Source organism: Rattus rattus, chromosome 8 (assembly GCF_011064425.1).
Source record: "Rattus rattus isolate New Zealand chromosome 8, Rrattus_CSIRO_v1, whole genome shotgun sequence".
Lineage (NCBI taxonomy): Eukaryota > Metazoa > Chordata > Mammalia > Rodentia > Muridae > Rattus > Rattus rattus.
In genome coordinates, this window is record NC_046161.1 from 113,906,749 (window position 1) to 113,919,440 (window position 12,692).

The 12,692-nt window shown below is 44.1% G+C and overlaps 2 protein-coding genes across 2 annotated transcripts in view; both read left to right on the top strand.

The window, feature by feature from the left end:
• The window catches only part of Topaz1 (testis and ovary specific PAZ domain containing 1), a 55,094-nt gene extending 52,222 nt beyond the window's left edge, over positions 1 to 2,872 (top strand). Inside the window, exons 19-20 of the mRNA XM_032911269.1 lie at positions 203 to 386; positions 2,587 to 2,872. Of these exons, the coding sequence (XP_032767160.1) occupies positions 203 to 386; positions 2,587 to 2,806 (404 nt within the window). The 3' untranslated portion in view covers positions 2,807 to 2,872. The remainder of the gene's footprint in view (positions 1 to 202; positions 387 to 2,586) is intronic.
• A 1,919-nt stretch (positions 2,873 to 4,791) lies between these two features.
• Tcaim (T cell activation inhibitor, mitochondrial) overlaps positions 4,792 to 12,692 on the top strand; it is a 31,098-nt gene continuing 23,197 nt past the window's right edge. The window contains exons 1-3 of the mRNA XM_032911262.1: positions 4,792 to 4,951; positions 7,948 to 8,017; positions 10,975 to 11,110. Of these exons, the coding sequence (XP_032767153.1) occupies positions 7,959 to 8,017; positions 10,975 to 11,110 (195 nt within the window). The 5' untranslated portion in view covers positions 4,792 to 4,951; positions 7,948 to 7,958. The remainder of the gene's footprint in view (positions 4,952 to 7,947; positions 8,018 to 10,974; positions 11,111 to 12,692) is intronic.

The following is a 12,692-nucleotide window of genomic DNA, read 5'->3' on the forward strand; positions in this document are numbered from 1 at the left end:
TTACTTCGGATTTCTCACAAAGAGCAGTCTCAAATGTACCAGGCTGCTCATGGTCATAGAAAATGTAATAAATCTGCCAATGTGTAATGCTACCCTGACCTGTAAGTGGCTGCCAGCTGCGGACAATTAGAAGCCAGAAGCCTTGCCACTAAGTCTTACCCATTGAAGTTTGGTGAAGTGTGACCTGTTGTTTGATTTTCAGGTGCTCTTTCACTGGGTTGCTACCCACCATTAGAGGGAAACGTATACCGGAAACTTCTACTGGTTCCTTCTTATTTATCTGAGATTGAAATGCTTTTAGCTATTGAGATATTTCTGGTGTCTAACGCTAGTAGTATTCAGAGCCCAGGAGCTCCCACCCAGGTGCTGCAGATCGTTTTGAAAAGGTGAGTTAATGCAACCCAGCCGCACTGACACAGAAGCAGCTCTGTACTATGCTGTAATGCAGTGTGAGCATGTTATAGTTCACTGTACTCTGTATGTGTATTATAAACGTGGCTAACATTTAAACTGAGAAAGAACAGGACATACTGCAGGCTTAAAACCAAACAAATGAAGGAGCTAGGGGTGAACTTCAGTGGTAGAGTGTGTTCATTCATGGGAACCCTGGGTTTGATTGCCCCCACCCACCCTCCTGCTGCCAAAAAAAAAAACCAGAGAGTGAACCCAGTGAACACTTTAGTGATGATAGTTGTCTTAAAATATGGATCTGCTTTCTTGTGTTAAAGAATGTGGTACCTTAAAGGGCCTTTATCTTAAAAAAATTAGCTATGACTCTTATTTATTCCTTATGGATCCAGAATGACACAATCTGACATAAATGCCATGCCACTGTGCACACTTACATGACCCTTATCTCTGGGAAATTCTTCAGTTTTCCATCTGTACAATCTTAACTTTTAAATGTAAAATTTTATATAAAACACATTTTAAAAATAAAAAAAAGCTACTGGAGTGCCAGATTCTCCCAGAATGAGTGATCCAAGAGACAAAAGGCTAGAAAAAATCAAGTGCATTTTGGGACTTCTCTCAAGAAAGATTATGAAGGTCTGAGATTTTGCCCATCTGTAAACTGGTGTTCCACAGGCCCATGAGACACAGGACTCCTGTGTTGGGAGACAAGGTACATTCTTGCTGTGGAACAGCAGCCCGATGGTCAGCTTATCACCCAAAAGTCTCACTGATAACCCACAGGGACTCCTGACCATGTGGCAGGTTCCTTGACAGGAAGGCAGGCCCAAGCCTCAAGAACCCAACGCCTACTTTCCATTTCTCTACAGGAAGACACTGCCTAAAGCTGTCAGAGGCCTGTCTTTTGCTCCAGGAAAAACTGCCTTTCTCTTCCAAGTTTCTTCACTGTTTAAAGATGCTTGGAAATTAGAACAAGGAATAGTCAGTGTCTGACAAAAGTTCCCAAATCCGGTCGGCCCATGGCAGATTGTCCCTTAACATCTGTTCCCTTAACACTCCATACTCAGAAATGCTGGGTCTGCTTTCTTCAGTTTGCTTTGGAGTCATGTGGCACAGCCCCTGTTTAACAAGAGGACTAGCCTTTGTTCTTACAGCTATACCTTCAGTAAAGGATGGACTGACTGACACCATGCACTGTGTGACATGAGGTGTCGAGGTTTATTGGAAGGATTGTATTTCCATCTTGCGCCGTCCCCACAGTCTCAGCCGTCCTATTCACTGCTGAGGGTGAGGTGGTTGCAGCCTTAGTCCATAACTAGTGACATATCTAGATCTTTAATGTTATGAAGGCCAATATGTTGTGTCTTGCTGGTGTGCTAAGCCCTGCCTTAGGTAACTAACCTCTATCTATAGGTTATCCGTTTGTAGACATTGGGAATATGCCAGCCACGCAGTTTGTCAGTCCATCAGGCTCTGAAGTTCCTCGTCTAATTTAGGAGGCCCTGGAAGGTGCTTGGATACTCATTCCCACGTTGAAGCAAGAGCTTCATTTAGGTCACCAAGTGGCCTACACTGGTTTTAATTTAAGTAGAACCATTCTCAGAGCTTGATGTTCTCTGACATGCAAGGTACCAAGAGCATGAAACAGTCTCATTGTAAATACTTTTAACTATTTCCTTTCTCCACAAGAAAAGCTACCATAAATTAAGAGTTTCATGCAGTAAACACAATCACAGTTGGTGACAGATGGAGCTCAAAGAAAATTATAACACTTAATAAAGTACCCATCAGGACCAAAGAAAACCATACAGCTCTACAGTTTGTTACTAAATGTTAGCTGCATATTAAATACCTGCTTGAAACTAGAAACAACTGATACCAAGAGAAAACTAATGTGGTTGTTTATCATTCAAGCTGTGCTGCACTTAATACCAACATTTACAGCTTAACATTATAGTTACGAGCTTTGAAAATACCAGCATAAAGGTAACTGTTCTAGAGCTGTGTTTCTCAACTACCAACTGCTACTGGGTCCCAGTGTAAAATGCCCCTCATACTGTAAGCCATGGTTCAAAAACCCTAGGAATCACTGCTAAAAAAGTAAATGCAGATGACTTTCCTACAGAAACCACACTGCTGCTTCTGAGAATTTCTGCCTTGGGGTTCACTTTACAGATGTGAAGAAAGCAAACCTCGAAGCAAGGACGACTATCAAGCTGCAGTGGAAAGACTGATCATGGCTGCTCGGATATCCGACCCCAAGCTTTTCATTAAGCACATGACCGTCAACATTAACAAGGAGCAGGTGTACAGTCTGGAGCACTGTTCTGCCTTGAAATGGCTGAAAGAGAATATGAAGTGGGCTGGAAAGGTTTGGCTTTTCACTAACCATTAGTTAATAAAGGGTTGTTGTTGGGTTTTCTAAGTTCAAGTAATCATTGTTGAAAATAAAAGAATAAAAATAACTCATTGTATTAAGCATTTGTATCTTGACACTAGAAATTATCAAATAGTTTTCAAGCAAAAAATTTTCATTTACTTGCAAGGGTTTTATTAACAAGTGATTTTTTAAAATTGCTTTTTTACTTAAATTTAGAAGGATCTCAGTATGGTAAATTCCTTTTTAGTAATGTAATTCAAAGTGAAAAGCCACACCCCAGGTGCCTTTAACATCAGTGCCTACAGGTGCTCAGTTTGGTAACTAAGAATCACCAAATGTTATGGATGACGTTTACCTCGTCAGGATTAACTACACTGGGATAAAATGACAAAAAAGCAACGTGGGGATAAATGGTTTGTTTGGCTTGTGCTTCTGTATCCTAGTCCATCACTGAAATCAGGGCAGGAAGCTGGAGGCAGGAACTGATGCAGAGGCCATGGAGGAGTGCCTTAGTTGACTGCTCCCCTGTCTTGCTCAACCTGCTGTTTTCTTAGAACCCAGGACCACCAGCTCCAGGATGGCAGTGCTCACAATGGGCTGGGACCTCCTACATCAGTCACTAAGTAAATACTTTCGTACAGCATGATCATAAGAGGTGTTTTCTCAATTGAGGCTGCCTCTTCTCTGAGGACTCTAGCATGTGTCAAGTTGACACAAACTGGCAGCACAGACTTAAAATACTAAAATCCAGGGCATTATACCAAACGTCTAAATTACACTCACAACAACTTCCTTTCAGTGTGTCTCATATGATTATTATGTATCTGATGTGGGAGGAGCACACATGTGCTTTTTGGAGTCTGTTCTTTTCTTCCACCTTTATCTGGTTCTGGTGGTCAAACCAAGGTGGTCAGACTTGTGGGTCCAACAGCAAGCATTTCATCTGCTGGTCGACTTGGCTGTACGCCTTATGATAATGCGAGACTAATGTGTGTTAGGTTAGACTTTGCTAAAGAAAATATTTTAAACAAATATGCCAAAACATAAATATGTAATAAGGATTGTCCCAAAACACTAGAAGTTAAAACTTCAGAAGTTGTCTGGTGGTGGTGGCCCATGCCTTTAAGCCCAGCACTCAGGAGGCAGAGGACAGCAGCTCTCTCAAGTCAAGGCCAGCCTGGTCTACAGAAATCCTGTCTAAAAACAAAAACAAAACAACAAAAAACTTCAGAAGCCATCTTCAGTATCTTTAACAAAATCCTCAATCTCAATACTACTGTAGGCCACAAATTCGTTTAGGGGGGAAAAAAAACCTAAATAGGGTAATAAATGGGACAAGTATTTAAAGGAGTAGAGGAAGTGTCCTTAGATCTACAGTCTCACAAAGGGCAGGACAATTAAGTCCCAGCACACTTAAGTTTGAGTGATGTGTGGCGTACACAACTGCCTCAGAGACACGAGATGAAATTCGCGTGGGTAATTATATAATTATACGCTCCTGCAGACAACGGGCAGCGATGCGGGCCGCAAGGAAACCTTCAGAATAAAGAAGATCCAAGAGAAAGGGTGGGAAAACGCAGACTTCTGGCTGGTTGACAGAGCCAAGAGGTAGCTTCTATTCCATCACTTGCAGGTCTAGAGATCAGTTACAGACATCCAGTAAAGCAATAAAAAGCCCGAAAACATTTATAAACAGCCTAATAGCGAGGCGTGATGTGCCACACCTGTAATCACAGCAGTTAGTAGGCAGAGGAAGGAGAATTGCCGCAAGTTCAAGGCCAGCGTGGGTTACAGTGGGAGCCACTGTCTCAGAAAATAATGAATAAATCCAGATACTGCTTGAGGCAAAGTCAAGTGGGAAATGTAAGCCAGAGGAACGAGATCTTTCAAATCCGGCTGCATCTGGGAAGCCGACCAAAACTACCAACGGCTCCTCAGCTAGGACTGCGTCACCAGAGCGCCCTGCGCAGCTCCGCCCCCCCCCAACAAGGGGGCTGCGCGTGCGCGCATTGGCCCCGCCCCCTGGCTCCGGCTACTCCTTCACCTTTGCCTAGCGTCCTCCCACCTGCCTGCCAATCATCTTTTTCTCTCAGACCTAGTCGGCGGGAAGAACCTGCTTGTGTCTCCCGAAGCTCCCCTCGGAAACCCGCAGATAGCGGGGTAAGGACACGGACAAGTGCGGCTTTGAAGCGGGGAGGGAGGCCGCTGAGAGCCGATGTCCTGGCTGGGAGCCGCTTGCGGGCCATGCGCAGGCGTTCTAGGAGGAAGGTCGGTCCGCCTTAGCCAATGAGCACGGTTCGTGCGGCCTGCAGTCTCAGAGTGACGGGGCCCTCCAACCATGGACCCAGGCCTGTGCGCGTCTGAGACAGTGGGCGAGACCTGTCAGGAGCTCTTTGCTTAGCGAAAGTTGTCCAGGGACTCCACACTTGCCCAGAGGCCTTGGCTTGTGAGTGTCAGGTGGGAGTTGGGTTTAGACTGCTGCTGGGAGAGCCTTGAGGCTGGTGGGGCCCTGGGAGGAGCTCCACCCCCAGTTGCAGCCCCTACAGTTCACCTCTAGACCTGCAATCAGACTTACGGCTAAGTAGACTCTTAGAGGGGAGTCTATGGGGCGTAGATTACTAAAGTATAGTTCATGAGGTGGTGCACTACACCACTAAAGAGCCTAAAGAGTGTGCTAATTCACTCAAGACATCTGTGGAATATTTGTGCGAATGGATTTAAGATTGTAGGATAATGGTAAAATGGAACGGGATCAGGTGGAGTTTATCAGTTTGAGACCACCGAGTGGAGATTCCAGAATTAGTATAGAGCCCATATAGTTCTAAAAAGGCGTCAAATTTTTGGTTGGTTGCTTGGATGAAGCATTTGCCTAAAGATGGCCTACTGAAAAGGAGATGGAAGTCCCAGAAGCATACCCTACACTAATCCTGTAAGATGCAAAATGGTTTGAGGAACAACAGCAGGTTTGAAGAGTTTTGTTCTCACTCTTTTTCTTGTGCCGATCTTAGGGTTCAGTGGGTTTAAATTGGACCTTGGAGTAGCACCAGTGCCTGTGTAGGTGAGGCTGGGACAGAAGTGCCTGTATCCTTCTTGAAACTGTAGCGTTTGTAGTTATGATTTAACTCTCCAGCAGGACACAAAAGAAAAACTAAAGAATTTCTTATCCAGACGGACGATGGTGGAGTGCCATCAATCCCAGCAATGGGAGGCAAAGGCAGTTGGATCTCTGTGAGTTCGAGGACAGCCAGGGCTGTTACACAGAGAAAACAAACAAACAAACAAACAAACAAAATCTAATACTGTTTCATGATTTTGCTTTAGTTATTTACTTGGTACCCTATTCTAAGTAGAAAGCCTAAAAGCATTTTTTTTTTTAAAGCCTGGTGTCTAGGCTTTTAATCCCAGCCCTCCAGAGGCAGGGACAGGTAGATCTCTCTGAGTCAGCCTGATCTACACAGTGAGCTCCAGGCTGCCAAGTCTATACAATGATCTCTTGTCTCCGAATACAGAAAAGAAAGGCAGGTAGGTAGGTGTGGTTTTACCATTACTTGAGAGAACAATTATTTTCCATAAAAAAAAAATTACAAGGGAAAACCATAACTAAAGTAAAATTAGTGTGAAGTTAACTTAATTGAGATAAGTTACTTTCAAATACAGATTGTGCCAAAAGGTCAAAGCTCACTCTTGAAGACCTCTATTTGATGATTTCTGTGCTTGTCAAAAGTAATGGACAGAGGCAGTTAGATCTACACAGCAAGTTCCAGGCTCTCCTGAGCTACATAGAGGTTGCAGACCAAGGGAAGGAAGGAATGGAACAGAAAATAATATCACTATTAAGTAGACTCGGGTAGTCATCTATACTGGCTTGTAAATGAATTTTATCCTTCCATATCTACCTTCTGTCCACACGGTAGACCATTTCTTTAGGACAAGGCTTTCCAGGATGTCCTCCCTACCCTGTGTATCCCTGGGGAAGTCTCCCGTTACCCTGGAAGTCCAAATCATTGCTGCTGTCTTGTTGGTCACCTGCTTGTGTCTGTGTCCTGCTTCTCTACCCTTTCCTCATAGACTAAGTTTAGTGAAAACGACAGTTGTCTTAATGCTGTTTCCTCGGTGTTTTACCCTGGACCTAACACAGAAGCATTGGTGAAGTGGTAAATTAAGGACTTGTAATGCCATCTGAGTCTGATGAGAGGGTGAGGAGTGTCTCTTGTCCATCTGTAGCATGCCTGAGGTTTTCTCTAAATGGAAGGGCAGTATATTCTGTGGAGTACTGACAGGAGTCATGAGAATTGGTCTGCAGACAGAACTCCTGCAGCTGACACACCACGGTAGCCTGTTAGAGCCAGCGTCACTAGCGCTGCCCAGAACCTGCCCATGTTCTGAACAGCGTGTCTTCAGTCCTCTGAGAGTCTGATTCTCTGTGTAGCTGACTGCAGCAATGGAAGAGACAGCCCCTTGCCACGGCTGTACAGACTGAATTCTTTCAGGGATTTTTGCTTAGTTGAAGCTGAGATCTTGATTTACACTCCAGAAAAAAAATTTTTTTTCAGGTTAAAACAGTATGAAGACAGGTTAGAACTTATTAAGGAAAGGTTTTTGTATGCAGTTAAGGGTGCTAACAGGAAACATCTCTCTTCCCACAAAGGTAGTAATTATAGAAAGTGTTTATATTACATATCAAATATGAATGACTATAGTCTGGGAAGATGGATTCAGGTTTCCCTGAATGATATATTCCAACATAGAAGCCCTTTTAGTCACAGAACAAAAGAGCTGGTGGCACTCTTCGAGAAGGTTACGGAAGGTTAAAGAGTTGGAAGAAGGACATCACAGGGGCAGCCTTGACAGTTTATAGTCCATCTCTCCTGCCATCATGCCTTCCCTGCCTAATGCTGTGTCTTACACACACACACACACACACACACACACACACACACACACACACACACGGACTGTATCCCAGCCCCCCTCCTGGAACTAAGCCAAAATAAACTCTTCTTATGTTGCAGGGCATTTTAACCACATCCTCACACATGTAGCTGTTAAACATCTTAAGTTAATCCTTAGGCATCTCACTTGGAGGATGGTAACATGACGGCAGTACATTTTTAACTTCTCACCTGTTCATTTCTTCTGTTCACTTCATCCGTTAGGCAGTTGATGGATGCTTGGAAGCTGGCGTGCTTATTCGGAAATGTTTTGCCACCTGAGGCCTTGGAGGAGGTAAGCCCTGTGGTCCGCTCTGTTTGTTTAGAGGAGGGTCTGTTATGTATCGAGCTAATTTCAAATTGTTTTTCAAATCTCAAAACAATATCATTATTTGGTTTTAGGCAGGAACAAAGAGAAAGAAAACTAATATGAGTAGCCAAACTGAGGCTCTCCCTGCAAAGCAAGAGACTTCAGATCCTGGCAGAATAGTTCCGTATGAAACGTGAAGAGAAAAAAAGTAAATTAAACCTCTCCCAGAATGGAATTATGTTTCCAAACTGCAGAGTACACATTTTAATGCTTTAGCGTTTAAAAGAAAATTACTATAATAATTATACAAATTCCTCCTCCTGGTGCCTAGTGGATGTGCAGCATAGGTGGAAGTTGGTGGGTTTATAAATCACGTAAAGGAGAAGACTAAGGGAGATCGTTGGGGCCTGGCTGAGGGGTCTGTGGAAGAGATGATGAGACAGTCTCATAGCCCAGGCTTGCCTCAGATTCATCATGTAGCCATGGCTAGTCTTGTACTCCTGATCCTTCTCTCTCCACCCCACTGGAGTTAGAGACTTCTGCCTCCACACTTGACTACAAGCTTTTATGAGGAGTTAAAAAGGATCGATTAAAGACTCAAAAATGTATCTTGCCTTGTAGGAACTATGGAAGCCATCCAAACTGTTTGTATAAGAAATACAGTTGCCCTGCCCCCACCCCACCCTGACTCTGCACCCGACTGGGCAGCACAGTAGAGATGACCTTGATTAGGGGTGGAGCCAGACAAACAAGGGACAGCTGGTCCCATCACTCATCCGTACGGGGTAGCGCCTCCTGCCTCTCTCTGTCTGCAGTGGGTGGGTGAGCTAGCCTGAGGTCCTAAGAATGGGAGTGCTGGCCCTGTCCCTCACTGACTGCAGCATTCAGGAGAGTGGGCCCTGCACCTCACCTGGGCAGCAAAGTAGAACTGGCTCTGGTGGCTAAGGCACAGGTAAGAGCAGGCAAGCTGGCCCTGCCCCTTGCTTGATGCAGCATTAGATGAGCTACCCAGAGCAGTCCTAGAGAGCTCACCCTGGTGATGTGGCAGCAGGTGAGCTTGTGGGACACCAACTCAGTTATCTCCCAGGTCCAGATCCAGGGCCCTGAGTTGGTCCACCCCAACATCTACCTGATCCATGATCTGCTAGTGCATGTGAAAGAGCCAAGGCTACAGGATCTCATGACACAGGGCGAAAAACGGGATATCCAAGAGGAATCCCAGTGAGGATTCATTATAGATAGTACAGCAGAAGCCAGCGGCCGGTGACTCATTGCAATGAACATGTGCAAGTAAAGATGTGTAAACAACAGGGTATATAGTGTGTGACACATTGCAGCTTCCACAGTGAGATTTTTTTTAATTCTAATTTTATTCCCTTGGAGGGGGGTGTTGTAAGGGCAAAGAGCAGTTATGAAGGGATGGGGATGAGTGAGATTGGGATGCGTGATGTGGAACTCCCAAAGAATCAGTACAAAGGGTTTTTTGGGCTTGTTTTGTTTTTTTGTTTTTTTTAGGTTTTTTTAAATAAGTTTTAAAAAGAAAAAAAAATGAATGACATGTAGTATTGTTTGGGAAAAGACAGACAAGCAGGCTAGTGAGGAGGCTAGTGCGGCAGCAATGACAGCCTGGTAGACAGGACTGATTTCGGGAGAAGCTGCCAGGCTCACTTGAGAGCAGGTGTAAGTGGTGACCTCGTTGGGGTTTTGTGCTTTGGCAGCATTGAGAAAGGACATTGTGCCACAGAATCAAAAATAGCAGTGCAAAGGTGGGGATCCCAGCAGTTTGGAGAGGAGATGAATAAGGGCTGAACTGCCTTCCTTGCTGTCCATCTGTCTGTCAGAGACAGGTTCTTACTGTGCATCACTGGCTGGGATCAGACCCAGGTTTTCATACTTACATAGCCCTTTACCAGCTGAGCAATCTCACTAGCTGCCTTATTATTCAATCTCCCTTACTGGACCACCTGTAAACTAACTTTATAAAAGGTTCGAATACATGCAAAATAAAACAAGGTAACCTGAAAATATACTGGTGTTTTCCAGACAGTTAAATCTTGTATAGGCTGGAAGGATGGCTCAGGCTCAAAGCTCATACTGTTCTTACAGAGGTTCTGAGTTTGGTTCCCAGCACCCACATCAGGCCGCTCAAAATTGCTCATATGCATCCAGTGAACCCCTCTGGCCTCTACAGATACCTGTGCACATTTGGCATTCAGTCACATAAACACACATAAAGAAAAACAATCTTTAAAAAAAGAAGTCTTCAAGTTAGTTCTAGAATCTCTGTCACTTTACCAGACTTAAAACATTTCCAGAGACTCAGCTTGCCTGACAGGTTACAAAGTGTGCCCAACACTTAGACACGTCTGTTTAGGATAATTAAACGGAAATGTAAATTGCAATACCCAAAGATAGGAACTGTGGAATTGCTCCTTTGGACTAAAATACTGTAGCAGTATTTTCATTGACAAAAATAAACAGTACTTTAAGAACATTCCAAACAGTTTGAGACATGATTTAAGAATAGGAATGTCGAGTTGTCTGATTAGAATTCTGTTACCACTCTGGTAATGAGGAAAACTGAAGGACATCTTCCTCTTAATACTGAGGTCCTCGGGGTATTCTCCACTGCACTGGAAAAGTACACTGATGGGAATTAAGGAAAACAAAACAGAACTTCAAAAAGAAAAGTATCATCTGCAGTGAAGCCAGATCTTAGAGTGACAGGGAGAGAAGTTCTGCTTTCACTGCCACTACCACTCATGCCGCAGTAAAGAACTAGAACCACTATCTAGAAACCTGACAGATTGCAGCAAATGAGTGTCTGCCTTGTGACTCTGGTTTGCCCCTGCATGGTACTTTTAGGTTGGCTGTACCTCCTGTGTGGTGATGATCGTTGGGAGTATGTACGTCATGGAGAATAATCCCTATGTCTCTGATAGGTTCTGCCTGAGGAAGGTCCTCCCTCCTTGGCTTCACTACTCTCGAGCTTTATCAGGGGCAGAAGCCATCAATGCCTTGAGGCCTTTCTACTTTGCAGTTCATCCTGATTTCTTTGGACAGCACCCCAGGGAAAGGGTAAACACTTATTTTTTTAACTTACTGTCTATGTCTAGTTGATTTACCTCTCAATCAATATATTTCAGAAAGTCCTGTAAATCTGGATTATTCTATCATGATAATGTTGACATTGAAGCAGTACTAACTTGAAAAATAATAAAGTTTCCATATTAGTAAATTTAGTGAATGTTTGTGATATAGCAGTTGAAACCATTGTTTATTCAAAGCTGTCATTATTTATATAAACAATAAAGTCGCCACATAAATCGAAGAGTATAATAATCATGTTTCTGTACGAGTTTTTGGATTAAAATAAAAGGCTTAAGAGAAAAACGCCTTTCTTCAGCTGATGGAGCCTTTCTTGTAAGGATATCCTAGCAGATTTCCAGTGCCTGGAGGCTTCCCTGCATGCTGGGGGCTACTGAACTTGTGCTACCTGTATTGTGCTCAGGGGATACAAACTGGCAAAAGTCCTGGGGCAAACTCAGAACCATCAATATTTTTTAGTATTAGATAATTTGATAAGTGCATTAGAGTTACCTCCCTGGTCCTTTTGTTGTTAATTAACATTGATCCCTGATTTGACCTGAAATAATAAAGCCTGGGCACCAGGCTCAAGTGAACATCCCTGCCTGGTAGTGGTGTGCAGCACACCTTGAACACTGCTGCACTTCACTACTAGGGATGAAGACCGGGCCGTAGTCTACACCGGAGCAAACAAGAGCAAGCTTGCTCCCTGCCCTGTACAACTAGCCGTCCACGGCCAGCCCCTGAACCTCAGTGTGGTCTTGGAGACTCACTCACTGGGTGTCTCTGGGCTGGTCTTGTGCCTTCCCTCCCTCAGCCACTGTACTCTGCACACTCACCCTTTGCCAAGCCTTTGTGCTCACTGCTCCCCCATTTTGGACTGTCCTCCTCAGAGATGGCTTACCTCCACGTCTCAGAGAGTCTGTCCCAGGCCACTGACAGCTTCTACTCTACCTTCCTTTCCAGCGGCTCCTCTCCTTACCCATCAGTATTTTCTCTGTATCTGTTTTCATCCGGAGGTGTCTGACCCCTTATTTATTAGGTCTATTATTTGTCCTTTGTCAGTGAATGCAGGCCCATAAAGGCTTCTCACTCTTCTGGCCGTTACCACGCAGCTCTGGCTCACCAAAACCTTGCCTTCTGCTGAGGACAGTCAAGGCTCCAAATGCTGTAGCATCCTACTCCAAGTCCAGGATTTCACACTGGCACCCACTGGTGTGGTTCTTTTCCTTTTGGTACTGTGGGCTATTAATAGATTTCAAAATTCACAGATTAAAGTTCGCGTTAAAATCTCGGTCTGGTCCGGATTTCCTTTGCCCCCATTCTGTTTGCTTTCTACAGATCATTGTGTATATTGACTCCTGTGAGGCCCTTCCACTATTTCTTCTGTCAAAAATAAAAACATCAAAAGTAGCTTTGAAGATGTAGGCATATAGACTTTAAATTCAAGTTCAAGGCTATCCTGAGCTTAGTAGAAATACTTGGAAAAATAAAATAAGGCCAGCCACTTAGCTCAGCCAGGAAAGGCATTTACTGCCAAGGTGGTCAGCCTGAGTTCAGTCCCTAGAATCCA